General features: G+C 33.3%; 1 protein-coding gene across 1 annotated transcript in view; it reads left to right on the forward strand.

Moving 5' to 3' along the window:
• Positions 1 to 20288, forward strand: part of LOC128235689 (putative RNA exonuclease pqe-1) — a 70009-nt gene extending 49721 nt beyond the window's left edge. Inside the window, exons 10-18 of the mRNA XM_052950491.1 lie at positions 441 to 783; positions 2945 to 3031; positions 6690 to 6737; positions 11351 to 11418; positions 13870 to 13956; positions 14575 to 14745; positions 15374 to 15580; positions 16529 to 16666; positions 17043 to 20288. Coding sequence (XP_052806451.1) covers positions 441 to 783; positions 2945 to 3031; positions 6690 to 6737; positions 11351 to 11418; positions 13870 to 13956; positions 14575 to 14745; positions 15374 to 15580; positions 16529 to 16666; positions 17043 to 17201 — 1308 coding nt within the window. The 3' untranslated portion in view covers positions 17202 to 20288. The remainder of the gene's footprint in view (positions 1 to 440; positions 784 to 2944; positions 3032 to 6689; positions 6738 to 11350; positions 11419 to 13869; positions 13957 to 14574; positions 14746 to 15373; positions 15581 to 16528; positions 16667 to 17042) is intronic.

Below are 20288 nucleotides of genomic sequence, written 5' to 3' on the forward strand. Positions count from 1 at the left end.
ATGACAAAAGCTTAGCTGGAAAAAGAAAATCTGCTTAAACCAAGATGGTTTGTAAATATAGGTACAAGCAATTCTTTCAATTTAGTAAATCTATTGGAATTGCTTTCGCCATAAAGTTGGTCTATTCACAGAATTAAATAGCTGTTTATCTGAATGAAGAATTTGTTGATGTTGATATTGATCGAAATTTTCATTTGGACTTAAAAGATTCTAAATATTCATGCTTTGAAATTCAATTAAAAAAAGTGAGCTATAAAGCTGAATTATACTCTTAAAATATTGAAACAAAGAAATTATTTGTGATATAAAAAGGAACTCATTTTTGGAATAAAATGTAAAAAAAAAATGAAAATGTGACTTTTTGTCATTTGAATGAGCATTTTATGGATTTATTATAACTTGGTGTTTTCTCTCAGTAGCTAGGTGAATATAAATGCTAGCAAGTGATTATAATGTCCCGCGCTGGTGAGCGCCATCAAGTGCTCACGCCGGCTCTGGAGGGCAGTAAAAGTATCGTACCACAGAACGCACGAATTCCGCTATCATTTTACACCCCTGCACCAGGAAAGAACCGAATGTACGGATCACCGCTCCCTTATTACCCCGCCCTCCCACCTGTTGGTGGGTATGGGGTTCCATATGGTGGGTATGGGTACAGCCCGCAGATGATTCCATCAGATAGGATGGCCATGCCTCGACCACGCCCTTTCTACCAGGGACCCCAGTCTCTTATGCCTTGGTGGGGCGGACACTCAATGCAAGGACAATACTACCCGGGCCCAAGTATGTGGCATTGTTTCTTGGCCATTTGGCTAGGTTATAGTTTATGTGTCATAAATTCAATTGATTTATTTATTCCAAGGGTGCAAAAGGTGATGGTTCCGGCTCTGGTGAGTAGATTACATAGTATGACATGATAGATGATAAGAAAACGTCTCTCAGCCCAGAAACACAAGGTAAGCTAGGGATTATGGATTGCATACATTATATATAGTTCTAGAAGTTTCTCTGCCTGCCCATGCCATGGTTTGGCATACTGTCTGTAAGTTTCGGTAATTGTTCATGAATCACATACATTTTTTCCAAGGGAACAACATTGTGTGTTTTTTTGTAAAACATGAACTACAGTTGAAACCCATTGGCTCTATATCCTATAGCTCGATTTCCTTGATGGTTCAAACTTGATGTAAAGGATTTATTTGTTTTTACTGTATATAAGCATTCCTTCAATTTGGCTCAAAGTATTTTGGCTGGTATGACATCACAGTCAAACATTTTAACTGACACTGTCATCATCAGTACACCATTAATAAAAAAAGAGTGAAAAAAAAAACTTGGCTCAGATAGGACTGTTTCATGCGATGGGACGCAACTATTCTGAATCACTATTCTGACCTGACGGGACAATTGTGAATTGAAGTGTTAATGAAAATTTCTTCCAGGTTTTTAAAAGTCTAGTACATAAACTGTGTTTTGACTGAAACATTTTGTTTCTTAAGGAACACCCATCCTCTTGCCACCCCCCACCCTCTGACACATAGTAATCAACCCTCAATATTTGAAAGTGATGGGTATACATTTCAAATTTTCCAGTATTACCCTGGTATATTGCTGTTTGGGACCTTCTCATGGAATGAATTTAAAACACTGGTGCATGATGGAATTGCAAAATGCCACAGTAAAGATATATACGATTTTTAAAAGTTTTCTTTTGCTTTTAATATATATATATATATATATATATATATATATATATATATAACTTTTTTTTATAGTTGCATTTACAAGTACATTTTATATCCTTGATTAATTACAGTTTTTTGTTGTTTTTATAAAAAAAATTCAATGAGAACACTGTTTTGAATTATGTTTTACTTATTTGTATGTATTCTATAGAAGGGTCAATACAGATGAAGGTCAAACCAGGTAAGCTAGTTGCTAGGTTACCCTCCCTGATTGCTGTTACTATGGTGAAGGTCTTATTTCATAGAGTTATTAATGAACTTTTGAATAGATAAAGAGGGATCTGAAATAGAGTTATTTAGTCCTTAAGTTTTTCGTTGAATAATTTCAAGGCTGGACCAGGTTAGCATACTTTAGAATTGCTAGGTGACCTACGCTGGTTGCTGTTACTATGGTGATAGGTGTTGGAAGTTTGCATCGGCAATAATAAGTTAATGTATGTTATGATAATTGTAAAAAAAAAATTCCTCAGCATAACAGAGAAAAAATATGTATACAAGTATGGCACATGTATTTTACTTTAATGACATTTTCATGTCTTGTGGAAGGTTCAAGGCAGGCAATAGGCAGACAAGGTAAGTTTGTTGCTAGGCTACCTCCTTTGGGTGATGTTTCCATGGTGATGGATTTACCTTATTTCATTGCAGTAATATTCGAACATTATTTATACTTCTGAATTATACTGTATGCATTTGTTTTAATTTCATGTTATTCTTTGAATATAAGGTGATTATTTTACTAGTAAATAATTCAGAAAAATGTCACCTCTTTTACATAATTATTGCATACCATATTCATATTTCTAAGGATCTATTTGTTATAAACTGTATAATTTGAACATTACTGTTTTATGATTATTAAGTCTTGGTGTCATCATGAGGTCATTGGGAGCTGTGCAAAAACTTAAGCTTTTGCCGTAACTCAAAAAATGTTCAAGGTATTCTAATGAAATTTAGTGCACATGTTGATAGATACAATATGCGCATGTAAAGCAAGACCCATAACTCTGGCTTCAATAACTTTTGCATTATGCCCCTTTTTTGACTGACTAACAGAGGAGCATTGGTGATTATTCCACTGTCCTCTTGTTTCATTCTATCAATTTAATTATCTACAACAGACGTTTTCTATACCTCTCACATCTAGCAAATTGTGTGTGCATTTGTTTTGTGCAGTGTGAGGTGACAGAATTCATTTTCAGTGCGTCAAGTTATTCCTGTTCCAATTCGCATCCCGAGAAAAGTACCTCCACCTCAGCCTGTAATAGTCCACCAACCTCCACCACCGCGTAAGGATACATTGGGATGTCTAGTTTAAAGGACTATTTTCATGAGAGGTTTAATTTGAATTTTGGTACCAAGCACAGAACTGAAAATTGATTCAGAACTTTCAGTTACTAAATTGGTAACATCATTATTGTTAACTTTTAAATCTGTATTGCTCTTGAAGTTTCATGGATACACATATGATACGTACTATTACTAACAAGTATTGATACAATTGTTTTAGCTGTCCTAATTTTTCCTTAATATATGAGCATACAGCAAATATTTTGCCTATAAAAGTTAACAACGATGTCGTTAATTATGCTGATTACTTGGACAAGGTTCTGAACATTAGGCCCGATATTTACTTTCATTTTTTATTACCATATTTAATTGATGTGTTCATTAATGTGTGTATAAACTGATTAATTGTGCCAAATTATCAAATTAAACTTCTCACTGACAAGTGAGTTCACAGTAACATTGGCAATTTATACTGATATACTGTGAAATCATTAATGTTCGTGGGGCATTAATGTTCGTGGTTTTCGTGGGTTGGGTGATCCACGAATTCAAGATCCCACGAAATATAAAGCCTTTATTCACTTTTTCAATTGCCTTGTTACGTACATACTCTAGTATATTCTTTACAGAGGTCGCAGTATACAGTGTTAAAACCTGTCTCACTGTATAACTTTCGATCATTATTCTGTTAATATATTATAACTGCCTTTAACAAATAATGAACCAAATCAATTAAATGTGTTTTATGCAGCAAATGACAGTAATAAGCACGTGGTTAAACGTATGCTGTTAATGAAAATCTCCAAGTTTACAAGATGTGCGTGATGAGTGTCCATACTCGATTTTTTTATTTAATGAAATAATTAATCGATTTCTAGTACATTGAAGGTTACTAAGCACCGAACGTGACAATATACGCACCTTTCCGGTGTTTTCACAGTTTGCAAAATTCTTAATTGGCATTCAATAGCTTCCCCTATCTGTATTTATGACCAGGGTACATTTTCTTTTATTACCTTTATTCCCAATTAAATCGATAAGTGACATGGGTATATGCACTAATTGGCATGTTGTACCACATTAGCGAGTGTCATAAACCGAGTGACGTAGAAGACGGAAATCACGGGCCAGCGCGTGGATATTATGCAGAAGATCGCATCTTCGATTTTTTTTTTCAAAATGAAAATCCACGAATCAAGTACCCACGAAATTGTTTTTTTTCGGCAAACCACGAAATTTCATGCCCACGAACATTAATGATTTCACAGTAGTCTGTTCCTATATAAACTCTTTGCTAACTTTCTTTTCTCTTTTCTGTTGTCAAATGGCTTGTTGTGTATTGTAACAGAGACCAAGGCCTATTTTCTATTAAATTGTACAAAACTATGTGGCCATCTTAAGAAGGAACTTAAACACAAATGTTCAGTACAAGTTCAATGTGAAATGAGTGTCACTGATTAAATTGAATGGTTGGTTGTTGTCTGTTTTCTGACTTTCATTGGTAGCATTATTAATGGCCATTATTTTGTGTCACCTGTGAAGCATAACAGTCATATAAGGAACTTGGTCCACCAACTTCCCATGGCAGTCACACTTTTGCTTAATAACTTTTTAATTACTTCTTGTATGCAAATTGGACATGGACATGATTTTCGGGTCAGTTGGTCAAAGTCAAGGTAGTGGTAACCCTTTAGAAAAACAACTCTGAAATGGTAACTTGTGAAGGACTTTGTGTGGAATCTTTGTATGCTCATTAATCATGGTCATCATACTTTGACCTACTGACCCCAAATCAGCATTGGTCCTCTACTGACCATGATCAATGAGTATACAAAGTTTAAGGACTCTACACAAAAGGTTAAGGATAATTTGGAAGGAAAATTATTCATTACGATTTGATTACCTCCATTTGATTTTGAGGTCAGTGGGTTATGTTATATGGTCATGGTGAGGTTTATTTTTAAAAAAGGTTTTTCCCTGAATATATCCAAGACAGGTACCTAATATACAATGGTACAAATGTACTCTAGACTTAGTAGGCTTATTAATCATGATAATAATAAAATCAAAGGGTATGGTTGTGGAGACCTTTACATGAAAACAAAAAATGAGTGGATCACTCAATCTATCTAGAATACTTCACTGTAAAATCTTCAAATTTGACAAATGTTGATCTAGAACTGTAGAAGACCCATATTGATTTTGAGGTCAAAAGGTCAAGGTTGAAGTGACACCTTTTATATCTAAATTAATGTTAAATTGGGTTTGATGATTATAGGCACTGCGGACAGGCGACCCATACAATTCAATGAATTCTAACTTATCCAATCTTTGTCTTTATTGAATAAAGTACAAGATTTATTTCTGGGTAATGTCTTGCCCAAATTTATGTTACCAGGTCTGAATGCTCAAATATTATAAACTGTTGAGGCCACTTTTTGACCCAATTTGATGGAGATTGGTCAGGTTGTGTGTCTGTATGAATTGAGTTAACAGAAGAGCTCAGTAGGAAAAGAATTTGCTATATAAGCCCTATTGTTTTTTTTTGTTGGAACTATTCTCTTTTTTTTGTTATTGAAGTTTTCGAGTAATGTTGAAAGTTTTTAAATATTCTTGTTCCAAATATGTTTGTTGGGTGTCAAGGTCTATTTTCTTGAACTACTGTTTGCAAAATTTTATGAACTTATCAAGCCCTACTTATCAATCAGATAGTAAATTATTGTGTACAATGTCATTTTGCAACAAAAAGAAAGTCAGTTTGTACTGCTTCAAAGCGGTTCGAACAGTAAGTTTTCAGCACTTCAAAGAGGTTTATAACAATGCCACCCTTGTGAGCAAAATGTACATGCAAATGTTCATGTATGCATGCTTTGCCCCTGGGGGAACCTGCCTCTTTAGAAGTTAGTTCATGATGATGCATCCAAGAATATGCCAAATCACTGATGACTGCAGTTGGTTTCTTTTGCTGTGGGAAGTTGATTGACAGGCTTATAGATTTTACTCATTTGACATGCACTTTTCGGATTTGGTTAGACTTAAAACCATGATCATTGAATGTATAAGTGCTTATTAAGTTCACTTGCAAGCAGTATTAAATCAATATGCGGTACATCAAATTTTCACATGTTGGTACTTTCCGAGTCGGGTAATGTTTTCTGAAGATTTTGCTTTTCGATATTTGTTCAAATAAAGTTGGATTTCGATCATTTCATTAGAAAGTGAACATCTAAAAGTATCATATGAATAATTCAAATGTCTCCTTTTTAAGGAAATAAGTTTTGTATATGCAGTCTGACTCCAGCCAACATGCTTTGGGAATGAAGCTTTCTTAAAATAGTCTTTGTTTCTCAGTTGTGAGATGTTTGTATTGTTAATTATTTCAAAGTTTTATATTCTTGAATTCATTGTATGTAAAATCCATTGTGGGTCCCATATAGTAATTGCCCTTTTTGGCTCAAGTTAGTGTTTATTTGAAATAAGATTATTAAAAATAATTATATATCTCTTACAAATAAATAATAAAAATAAATAAATAATATTTTATATGCATTCCTCAAGTTTTCAAAAAAAATATAGCTATTTATTTATAAATGACTTTATACTTTATTGTTGAATGAATTGAGAAATATGAAAACAAATATCAATTGTATATTTCAGCAAAGAAAACGGTAAAGTCTTCCGAGAAAAAACCTTCATCTGGCACTGGTAATTTGCTTTTAAATTACTTAAGTAAATTATTTTGAGCTCAACTGTTTTTCAAAAATAATAACCAGGGTTACTAAGTGCTGTCATAGCCTTGGTGATGTTGTCATTGGGGTGTGCAAAAAACTAACTAAAATTAAAACAACATATTCAAATGAAACTTGCTACACATGTTGATCGATAAAATTCTTCAATGTAAAGCAACGGTATGTCTGGTTTTATAACTGTCGAGTAATGTCCCTTTTTTGACACAGAAACAAGACATTTCTTGATTTTCACTTTGCAGTGTATTAATGTTTATTAATTAAAGCATACATTTTTGTGTGATTGAACGCAAGATTGCATACTGGTATATACTGTTGGTATTGAATTGGTTGACATTACTTCTAGAATAGTTGTTTCCACTGTCTCGACCTTCATCATTTATGGATTCAGCAGCTACCCAGCAAACAATTGACATTGGAAAAACATTGTAACAACGTCAGAAACTGACATTGGATAAACCTTGTATATTGGTTGAAAATGAAAGTTTTTTAGACGTCGAAATCACGACGTTGAAACAGCGTCGGAGTTACGACGTTGAAACAATGTCGTGATAACGACCAAAATCCATAGCATAAATATGCATACCACACAGGTAACAGGTAATTAGGAATTACCGCAGCATTCACCTACATTCATTAGCAAACAACTCAGAGAATGTACAAGTTTTATTTTCACAACAAATCTGTACAGACACTAAAAGTATTGAATGATAAAGGCACATTAAATTATTAAAATGACACGTGGTAAATTTATAAGTTTAGAGATGTATGTTAATTAACTTGTGTAAACAGTTCGTTGTACTCCACCTCCTTGTCTGTCTGGAGCGTACTTCAGACAGGATCCAATTGCCCTATCAACCTAACAATGTTCAGTAGCAGTAAACACAGTGACACTTGCTGCAATACATAACAATCTTGTCAAATAAAATTCTATTTATTAGAAATTGCTGAAAATAAAGTTTTGATATCAAATTCCACACAACAAAATTTCTCCAGTTTTGGAACAAACAATATTTGCTGTATTTATTTCATTATCTTTTAATTGTTTTACTTATTTCAGTTACTAGAATCTGTGATCAAAGCTATCGCGTATGAAATCATTTCCAGTGAATCATTGCTTTGTTTTCCTTGAGCGGGCAATAGTGCTATTTTTATAAGAGGTGAATGCACAAGACTATACCTGGTACTCACTTTAATAATAACATAATTAAATGATTACTGTCAAGAAGCAGATTTGACTTGGCAAGTATTACCTTGAACACCTTGAAACACTGCTTTTGGAAAGTCATTTTCTCCTTTTTCCCTTCACAGTAAAGCTAGGCATAACATCATCCGTCATAAACCTGTCAAAAAGGGGTACATAATACTATGAATTTGATAACAATATATATAATTTTGCTGGATGACATTGAATTTAACAAAAACAATGGTAAATAACAATTAACATTGTTTTCTCATACAAAAAAGTACAAATCGGCGCGATGTCAATTGAGGGCGAATCGGGTTGAATTACATGTATGCTAAAATTTCATTGAAACAACCTTGTAAAACACCAGAAAGTTATTGCTATAAACCGTTAAACATGCATTGTATCAACTTACCTTGTTGTATTATTTAAAATATGAACCGTCGAGTCTCTAGAGGAGTAATTGACTCTTTCTCTCTCGTCAATATTCGTACACCTCATGAGTAATATGGCGGATCGAAATGGGTTCAGAATTGCGTGTGTCTATTTTAAGATAAGGAATTAAACATGCATTTTTTTTCGGAACTATCTAAATGACATGATTAGAAGCTATCGATATAATTATTTCTGCTAATTTTTGTTTAACAAGATGAATTTTAACAACAACAAAAAAAAAAGGAAAGAAAAAAAGTCTATAAACATGCGACACCATGCGGAAATTCCAATTACTGAAACCAAGGGCACAGACAAGGGAAGCAACTTGAATAATATCATGATCAAATTTTAGTATTTATTTCCAGCAGTATCACGATTTTTCGAGCAACTTCTTTTTACATGTGTATATCATGTATTAACTTAAAAAATACAACTTATTACAAACAATAACCAAATCACAACGTCGGTTCGATGTCTAATTGTGACGTCGGACTGAAATCGTGATTTTGACGTTGATACAACGTTGTATTTAAATCGCTGACGTCGCGACCTAAATCCAACCTATATCCGACGTTGATCCAACTTCATGTGTTTGCTGGGTAGGTTTCCAATGTACAATTATGTGAGTTTTTGGATGCCAGGGTGACCCTATAATGGTTTAGTGTGTAGGAAAAGAATGAATATAAAAGCTTAACTGAAAAAAGTGTCATAAACTTGCTGTTTTGGCCTTAAAAGTCCAATTTTATTTGAAATAAAGAACAAAAATACAAAATGCAGTCACTTTCTGTAGAGTATATTCAATCATATAGTTTACATATACAGTTGAATACTATTGAACACTATTCCAAACACTGTTTTTCTGAAATAATCGCTATTTCGAAATTATTTTTCGGTCCCGATTTTTCTCCTTTGATAACTAAATTTTTAATCTTTAATCCAAAATCGCTAGTCCGAAATAATTGCTATTCCGAAGTCAAAATTATGGTCCCGATTTGGTATTTTACACCTATCTATCAATTCTTATTTCAAACTTGATCATGTCATAGTTTTTCACACCATACTTCGAATGCAATCGGGCATCAGTTTGAGGTGACAATGGAGCACTATTAGCGCTTGTTAAAGAATGACATTGAGCATGTGTATGTAACAAACATCGATGTCAGAAAATGAGCGATTCATTTGGGTGATGTTGTGTGTATATAATTACAGAATGTCGTTAGTGCCATCGCCTATGAATGTGTTGATCTGAAACGTGATACACGACAGTACAATGATGAAAACGCGATAGTACGATGGTGAAAACGCGATAGTATGATGATGAAAACATGACAGTATGATGATGAAAACGCGATAGTACGATGATGAAAACACAAGAGTATGATGAAAAAAACACAATAGTACGATGATGAAATCGCGACAGTACTATAGTACAATGATGAAGATGCGAAATCACAATATTACGATGGTGAAAACGTGAAAGATTGATGGTGAAAATATGATAGTTTATCGCATTATCATCATTGTACTGTCGTAGTATCGTGTTATTCGTTATTGTACTATCACATTTTCATCATCGTACTGTCGTGTTTTCACCATCGTAGTTTGGTGGTTTCGCGTTTTCATCATCAGATCAACACATTCATAGGCAATGGCCCTAATGGCATTCCGTATATAATTGCTGGTTAACACAACCTGTATATAATTCGAAAATGTCTATCTCATCATATTCGATTGCCGCATTTGACACGCTACCGAACAATCCGTGCTATGTTCCGGATGCATGAAGAAGTATAATAATGAATTGTTTGTCATTTATTAAAGGATAAATCAATAAATATTTTTGTATACGAAAGATTACTCAAACTGAATGTATCCTATTGGTAACATGTTACCAACATTGCAATCGTCACGACTTAGTATTTTACGTCATCTATAATTTGCGAACGCTGTCATTTTCTGAAAATTGTTAATCCGAAACATCGCTATTCTTAAATTTGTTTGGGTCCCTGCAATTTCTGATTAACGGTGTTCAACTGTATGTAATCCACACAAAAAAAATTATACAATTTTTTAATGGGTCACCCCTTATCAAGCATAGAATTGAACATTATTTCCCATGGCTCTGCAGAGCTTTTTGTACCTCAGACAATTTGATGAGGTATTATAATTATGTCTTAATACTGAACATTCTCTTTTACGTAAATTAAAAATAGCCTGTATTGTGTCTGTATAAAAGATGTCTGTGAGAATTTACTTATAAAGATTTGAAGAGAAAGTTTTGTACAGAACCTTACAGGGTGATTATTCATTTGGAAGCCAAATTTCATTTTTCAGTACAAACAGATCTAATATTTATTTGTTGATCCGGTGTCTTTACAGTGTGTGATATTCTACCAAAATTCATTCTTTATTGACATAACATAAAAGTGTTTTGTGAATTATTGTATTCTTCACAATGGTGCAAAGATATTTCATCAAATTTCATACCTCACCTATGGAATTTTATCAGTCCCTTGTAATTGGCACTATTACATTTCCCATTACTCAATTGTAGGAAGAAAATACAGTTTGAAAGAATGCCTTTGAATAGGAAGAGACTAAATACATACAACTCTACAGAAAGTTACTGCATTTTGTATAATTATTATACACCGATAAAACTGTCAATGGGTGTCTGAGACTAACATCGGTTGGCCTTTATCTGCCACCCATTGTTTAATTGTAAGGGCCTTGACTTCGTAAAAAAAATACAGAAAGAAGAAATATGTACAATCTAAGTTCAATGATTTTGTGCAGTACCTTAAAATATAATATAATTTTTGTTAAGATGGAGGTTGCTGAAGTGGGTGGGGATTTTTTTCCAATTGCTGGATTTGGCCTGACTGAAGAGCAGTTTTAGGAACCTGCTATCATTTCTGTTAATGTAATTCCCGTTTTTTGTCTCATTTCAGTGTGCCGGTCAGGGAGGGGGTTTTGGCACGCGGCAGTAGCAGCTTGGTTTATAGCTCACCTTAGAAAGGTTTTCACCTCTTACTAACAATACTAACATACGAGTTATATTTTGTTTTAAACATCTTCAATATCATGGGCTTACCAAGGCATACTCTGGTACACCAGGGTGTATAAATCGATTATGGTTTACTGAAATGTCAAGCGAAATCTAAGGAATAAAAAGAATATAGGCTTAGGGGTGTAATATAATATACTTGTACCTGTAACTTTTTATTGTTTAAGTTGATCATAATTCCACTGAATGCTAGCATTTAGAATGTTTGAATGTGGTTCTATCATGTCTGTATTCTTCAAAATTTTCTTAAGGCAGTGGACATTCCTCCTGCTCTGAACCCATATAATACACCGAGACCAAACTTTAGACAGGCCTTCAAATATGAAAAGCTCGCTCATGAGTATGTGTGTACAAATCAAAATGCTACAGATACATCACTGCAAATGGAAATGAAAATAAAATTTTGAATGTTTATAAACTAGGCCATTTTTTTCTAAATGTTGAAATAAATAGAGAAATATTTTTAAACACCCAAACAGTCAGATTTTAATTTGGAGATAAAAATAGTTTAATTTTGTATTAGGCTATTGCTCCTAAGTAATTGCTTCTTATTATATATTCTCTAAAGATTTATTTAACAAGAGTTTCAAAATGATTTGATGTTTACATGTGTTTTCCTTACAATGCTTGTGTTTATATCTTATATTGTCTAATGGAATCTTGTTTTCAGATAATTATAATAAAGGGTTAGGGTTTATTTGGTATGCCATCATTCCTTAAGAAATCAGGATTCTGTGATCTGTATTAACATTTCTAATAGTCACTTTGGGCAAATACTGCTTCTAATACTAACATGACTTGCACTAACATAAAAGATCCATTCAGTATTCCCATACATGCATGCACTCTGAGCACTTCATTTTGAAATTTTAGTATATTTAGTGTATCCATGCACTTATTTGTGGATCAATGACAATTGAGTTTACATATATGTTTGGCTGTCCGGTTAGCGCACTTGCTTCTCACCAAGGTGACCACGGTCTTATTCCCGGCCTGGGCACATGTGTGAATTTGGTTAGTGGTCACCAAGCCTGACAATTGGGTTTTCCTGGGCTACTCTGGTTTATCCCACAACACAAAGACCACACTCTCGCGCAACATCGTATAAGCTATCATAGCTTTCTTCACAATTGTTGTAAAATATATAAAGTTTAAACTAAATGTTAGGCTGTTTATATTCCATTGAACACTTTGTTTTTGTAGATTGAATTGACTGAAAATAAAAATTTTGATAATATAAGTAAATATAATTGACAAAGGGTGTTCAGTTACTAAGGGCAAGTGTTTACCTTACGTAAGCGCACTGTTTCGTTTTGTATCCCTGTTTCAACGCAGCACATACACTGCAAGCAGCGAGGAAACAAAACCCCAAATGTTTGCTGCGAACACGTTGAATGAGCACATGGCAAGTGAAATTCAAAACTTCAACTAAAATGTATGTGGGGCTAAAAGTCTGCAGCGCTCCCAGCTGAGCTATTGAGAAACTGTTGAAAAGCTCAGTTAAATGTCTTGTTGAATGACGCCGGAAGCATGCTGTTACACAAAAGTTTGAATAAAACTTAATAACCATTTGTCCACAAATAATTGCATCCACTAAACATGATTATTAGTATATGTTTTATACATTCTATCAAAAGAAACATGGGTCACATTAGGGCTGCAACCTAACTTTGGCTTCTTCAATATTTTGTAGAACGTTAAAAATATTCACTGTAAAATCTATTTTTAAATATAAAGAGTATTTTAGTAGAGTGGTAGTTTTCAAGTAGAGTGGTAGTTTTCATTTTGTCACATACACCACATAATTTTTTTTTTAGCAGCATTAAATTAGTTCCATTTATTGACTGGTTGAGTAGATAGATAATTGTGTTATTATCAAAATAACATACCATAAATAACTGGTAGAAGTGTAACCCAAATTGTGTTATATACTAGCAGAAAAAAAGAAATTGTGTCTTATACAAAATTTGCCTAAAACAAACGTTAACAATTTTGATGATTACATGCTGTGTAACTCATCTATTTGAGACATAAATGTAACTGTGATACAGAGAGGTACTACCTCAAACCTTGTAAAAGAATAGTCATCTTTGAATTGCTATTTCTGGGATACATTTCACAACTGGTATATTAATTCTGCACAGTTTCTAAATATTATTAATCTTAATTGTAGTTCAAAACTTGTCAAAAAATATTCTAAAAGGTTTTTAAGTTGCGATTTATTTTAAAGCAAAAAACAATTATTTGTAATGGTTTATTTAAAAAACAACAACATGATATTTCATTTTTGTGAAATATTTTAACTATGGAAATAGTTATTTTACTTCCTAAATAAAGTATTAAGGCAAGTATGTAAGAACTATATGTTATTTTATATGCATTAAATATTGTGAATGTTTTTAGAACCTGACCAATCGGCCTAGCAGTATGTTCCTGTTCGGAATTATTCTCAAGGAAATTGTAGCGGCTTTGCATAGAATATACCTAAATGTGAGTAGCATGTAACATATGATAATATGATAATGGGTCTTTGTATACTGTTTTCCCCATCGTCAGCAACTCTGGTACCTGATTCCGTTACATTTGTACTGGGGGAATTAACTGGCATGATCTCACTTTTCCTGATATCATGAAGGTAAGGGAGAAAACTCTTCCGATGAAATCTCATGTTCCAATTTAATACTGTTCAGCATAGATTGACCATGACGTCCTACAGGGGCTTTATTACTAATTATAGAAAAGGGGACACATGACATATTTTCATAGGATTTGATTCTGATCAACATCAATAAAACTGCCAAATTAATTATTTATGATTAACAAGATTTTTCTTGGTAAAAATGTGCTGTGTGTATTCAACCATGTGTTTTTCCTTTTATACAAGCGCATGATGTGAGTAACATTTCTTTAAAAACAAATACTCAGTTGTCAAGGACAGTGTTCAATTAGCAGTGTATGAATCAATTATCATCATAAACTCATGCTGGAAATTGCATGGTCATGTTTTCGATTTGTGTAATAGACATTGGTATTTATAAGTATTGCAGTTTCCATACGTGTAGTTAAAAAAAAACACTGGTTAAATTACCTTTGTTTCTTTCTATCCAGCCCAATGGGAATATATACCCGGTGCTCAATGATGTAATAGGCCCAAACTGTTACGACCTTGCGGAGCTGATTCACGGGGGTCGGGGATTGGGCGGGAAGGAGGAGAGTGTGCTTATACAAGAGCTACAGTATGTCCTTGAAAACCTCGTCTACCATATCACAGAAATCATGGTATGTATGGGTGAGATTACGAGGTAATGTGTTTAGTGTAACGAGCTATCAGCTACTGTTACCCCCCTAAAAACCTTGTCTACCACATCACAGCAATCAGGGTATGTATGGGTGAGGTTATAAGGTATATGTTTAGTGTAAGGAGGTAAAATGGGCCAGTGACTTGTGGGAAGGAGGAGAGTGTGCTTATTCAAGAGCTACCTGCATGTGGCCTCGAAAATCTCATCTACCTCATTGCAGAAATCAGGATATGAATAAATGAGATTGTGAGGTATAGGTGTTTTGTGTTACAAGGTATAAGGCCGGGGAAGTGACTGGGTGGGAAAATATTAACCAAGAGCTACTGTAATTCCTTCAAAACCTTGTTTACCACATCACAGAAATCATGGTATGTATTCGGTGAGGTAGTGAGGTGTAGGTGTTTAGTTATTACTAAGAGCAATTTGAAATTGTGAGGTAGAGTAAAAAGTATGAGGTAGGAGAAATTAGTGAGAGTTATGAGGTAAAAGGTGTAAAAGAGTGGTTGTATATATGGAGGGAGATATAATAAATCATTTTATTTGATCATTTTTGAAAAACATAAAATTATAGAAAAAAAAACACACCAAAATCGGTGTTTATTTTCCAGCCTAGTACTGGTGTGTTGGGCACCCATCGGAAATCAGCAGTGTTTGAGCTGATTCGGAGCGGAAAGCGTTTCCCTGATGGCTATTTCTGGCAGGTAGAGATGGATCGACTACAGTTCACAGACCAGGGTCGCACCGTTAATGTCGGGGACACGGAGGGATTCCTGTTAATGCTGGGAATATTTATATCACGCAGTCTTGTCACAACTGTGAGTTGCTACATCAGTGTTTTATTAAATGCATTCAAGGGACTTTCTCACCTTTTTCATGTTCACACAGAATATTTTAGATGTGTTTAAATTGAGTTATTTTGTTAATTACTATGCGCAAAAAGCACGGACCTATAAACCTGAGGTCCGTGTAAACAGTAATTTACAGATAGTTATGTTCACAGAATATTGTAAATTCAAAATTTAAATAGCGCTTTTTGGCTTACAATGTATTTTCAACTTCTATTGGCAATTTACCTTTATTCCGTGTAAATAAAGCAACATAACGTACATAAATGAATTTTTCAATGTTCGACCCTGTGAAATGTAAGAGAGTCCCTTTAAAATTACCTTTCTGTAGTACAGGTGTTACCATTAAGTCTTATGGTCCAATGATGGATATAAATAAGCCAGTTTTAAGAAAATAATTTAAAAAAAATCTGAAAGTAAAGGATTGAAATAAACTTATCAAACTGCATATTAAATCCTCTAACGCCAAGTATTGTGGCCTCTTTCTTCCATTATACCATCGTTTGCGGTGGCCAATCAAAGCTCTCAACACTGATATGAGTGGCAAAATATTTATTCTGCCTTGCAGACAGCATTGTGTCAAAGTAACAGTTTTGTTGATTGTGTGTTTTGTGTTGCCCATACTGAAGGCTGTAAGTGAAAATGAGTTAAGTGCTTCTTCATTTAATGTCATTAAGAACAGTTTCATTTTCACCCTTTGATTCCAATCCTGATGAAACCCATGGACTACAATCCCTCAACCTTGCCCTTGTCACTGTATCTATTTTATTTATGTGTTTTGGTTTTCTATTCCATTTCTCAAACTCACCACTGTCACAGGTTAGGCTAGTTAAATGTCCAAGTACATACACAAAACTGCTCACCCCAGCATTGTGATACTATACTTTAACTACTTTATAAATGTGAGTTTCTTTTCAGATCCTTATGAAACCAATGGACTATGGTCTCTCCAACTCCCCATTGTCAGAAGTAGCGGAGAGGAACCTTCGAGTTGTCGCCACTACACTACTTTACCTGGTCCGCCGCATCTCTATAGCACGGGGACACGGTATCATGGTAAACAGATTTTTATGTTATCATTTTTATCTAGTGTCAGGAATTAGACAAAAACATTATATATATCAATTATCTGTGTAACCCGTCCCACATTTTGAAGGATGGGTAGGTAGGTATTTTTGTGAGTTTTTTTCCTTCCTAACCCATTAAAATATAAAACACCAGAAAGGTTACCAAAACTTTTAATTTATTGTAATTTTGTGAGTTGGCCAATAAGTAACACCAAACAGACTATTTCTTCATTGTAAGCATATTGCAATTTTCATGATTGTTTGCCATTTTTTATGCTATATATTATACTGCTTGTTTGCACTCTCAAACCACTCTGCTATAGTAATACAGTTGTGTGAAAGGGTAATTTTATATGATGTTTCAGCCCGTGCCAACAGAGATAGCGGAATACCTCTACACGGACGAGGAGATGGACTACATTTACAGCAAGTTGGCACGCACCTTCAACTACAGCGAAGGTCTATTGCGGGAATGGGGGACCGAGTATACACGACGTCTTCGTGGAAGCTCTATGCAGACATAGCATAGCTAATTAACGATGTGGGAATATGTTGAGGACAAAAAGCAAAACCCTTCTAAATGACATTCAAAAAGAAGGGGATAAACCCTTTTCACTTCTATCCCTGGATTTTTAACGCATGAAAATAATATGTTTGTCTCAGGTTTTATTTCCCCCAAAATAGGGTTAATAAGTTGAAAAATCTTTAAATTAGGCAAAAACAATAAATTTCATGCTTAAAAAACCCCTATACAATTAGTATTAGCATCACTGGTATCGTTAAAAATCCCAACACACTTCATTTATAAATTTTAAAAGAAAAAAAAAGCAAATGATAAAAATTATTTCTAAAAGCAATAAAAAGATATAGGGTAGAAACAAACATTATTTTTTATGCCTTAAGAGTTCTTGCTATTGCAGTTTTTAAATCGTATGAAGGAATTGAATTTGCAAATAATTATGGTTGTTGATCTGAGTAATAAATGTGTCTAACAGATCTATTAGGTGAATTTGATCCTTGAAAATTGTTACACACGAAAACAACATGACTGCTAATGTCAATAAAAAAACCTAGACTATTGTAAATGCATGCTAGTGCTAGACTTGGTCACATGAAAATCATGTGATCATGGAAAATTTAATAAATAATAAAATTTCCTTTACTAAAAATCTTAATTTTACGATTCGATTTTAAATCGGATTTTAAGAATCGGATCATTTAACAGGTTCCAAAAATTAGTTTTTGCTATTTTCATGTTACAGATTGGCACCAAAAAAAGTTTTTTTCTGTACCGAATCTCAGGACAATTATCTATTAGAATGTGTTACGCTTTGATATCATAATTGTAAAAAAAAGTACCAAAATGTAAAAAAAAAAAAAAATGTGTCGGAAACGGGGTTCATACCTGTGTTGCCAAAATTGTAGTCCAGCGTCGTACTCACTGCTCTACAAAGGCTTGTTCTAATCGGGTGACATAATTAAGCTATACACCTGCCTTGGTAATATCACGTGATAACACCGACTAGCCAATCATGCATAAGGAATGAATTCTACCTGGTAGACATACCCAGTAATCTTTTTTAATGGAAAAATACGAAATAACTGTGAAACTTAAATGAATTGTAAACTATGTGGTACTTCAGTTAGTAAGTTTCAATGCATTGTACACATCGATGCCAAGTTTATGTCAGTTTTCGACAATTTCTTTTTTTTTCGCTATTTTATCATACCTGAGACAGCCCATTTAAAATAATTAGATCTTGGATCTATGACACAAATTTTGTGTACAATTGTAATTATTTATTTTAAAAATAATTATATATCCAACTTGGGTGCCTGAAATGTTTGTGTATGTTCAAAATTGGTGCTTATTTGAGTGTACTTTTTGCTTTTATGAAATAACACTGTATGAAATCATAATTATGGAAAAGATATAGAGAATAACTGTTTGTTAGAGTGTAAGATTGTAATATATTTCACCGAGTGAGCACCAAGTTATATTTCACAAGTGGAACAGCCATGAGTGTAATGTTCACTTTTTGTGTTTACAGGGTGAAATATATTGCAATCTTACACTGAAATAAATATCTTTTTTTTTTATTATATGCATAAAAAGGATATTAAATTACATATTTTCAGAAAAGTGCGCCAAATTGTAAACGAACGTAACATCATTTTTTGAAATGACACTTTAGAATGTGTCCAAGCCCTGTATGCACTGAAATACGATTTGGAACTAAGAACAGCTTAAATTTCAAAATAGTGAAAAAAATATCAAATTGATATTTTTACCATTTAAAACAGTTAAATATCAATTTTATTTCACTGATAAATCTCTGTAAACCACGGAAAGCTTATAAACTATAACAATTTATGATTTCAACTTTTAGTACATGAAAAATATCTGATAGTGTTCATTCTAGTTGTAGATGCATTGTCTACTTTCTATTTAAAAGCTTCCATTTTTGCGATTCCAACTCATTATTTCAGTTATATACATGTATGAGGGGAAGTTGTAAATTTCCCGGGCCAACACCCTGATTTTATTACCGTTTTTTATACAAATATTTGCAGGTACATAAAGGATGGATACACAATTCAACAGAAAGAACTTAAATTTATTTATTTTTTATAATTATATTTTGACAAAGGCTGCAGTCCTGGAACTTAACGACTGACCCTCATATAATAAATCATGGTTTGGATTTTTTTTATTTACTTCAGTGTGATAAAATAGCAGTCTGTGATAAGTGGTTTTATTGAGCTTGTCAATGGTCTAGAACATTTGCATGTATGTAGAATAACAAAGGAAATTGTTTACACTTCTCACATTTGAATTCAGCATTTAAAATAAGCTTTCTATCATTATAGGATGTAAATATGTGCTAGTGCATTTTAGATATTAAAATAGAAATGATTTCTATGTTAATTTATATTGATTATTAACCTATCTAAGATTATTCATATGTATTACATTTTTGATAAACACCATTATGACACGATACATTAAAGGGAGGTAAGGAAAGAAAAATTTACAATGATTATATAGCAATTTTATTTTTTTGTTAATTAAATAATATAATGTGTATTCAGTGAAAATATTATTATTCAAACTTAACATTCTGTAACTTTAAAATGAAACTTTTCTAATAGCATTTTTTTTATTTACTTTTTTACGGCCTATTTGGACATTTTTGAACATTCCATGAGCTAATTTTAAAATAGAAATTTTTGCATGATTTTAAAACAAGATTGTCATTGGCAATTGGTCAGAATTGCTGACCGGCTAGATGCCAAGGAAATGCTTCAGCTATTTACATTCTTACCGTAGAAACATTTAGGTATCACCTCATTATATATCTAGATGTATAGAAGGTCTGTCACGTCATGCCTCGTGATTGAAAAATGTCATGTAGCTCCAAAAGAAGTTCATTGCATTCATAAAACTTGTAACAAATCCTGTGTCAATGGAGCATTGAAGGATATTCATTCCTCAAATCTGTGATAACTCTAGTTTACATGGCTGTGTATGTTGTACAATAAATGTTCATTTTGTGTAGACGTTTCATTTATTTATTATTGCATTCTACATGTATAAAACATTTAACATC

This window comes from Mya arenaria, chromosome 5, assembly GCF_026914265.1.
Source record: "Mya arenaria isolate MELC-2E11 chromosome 5, ASM2691426v1".
NCBI lineage: Eukaryota > Metazoa > Mollusca > Bivalvia > Myida > Myidae > Mya > Mya arenaria.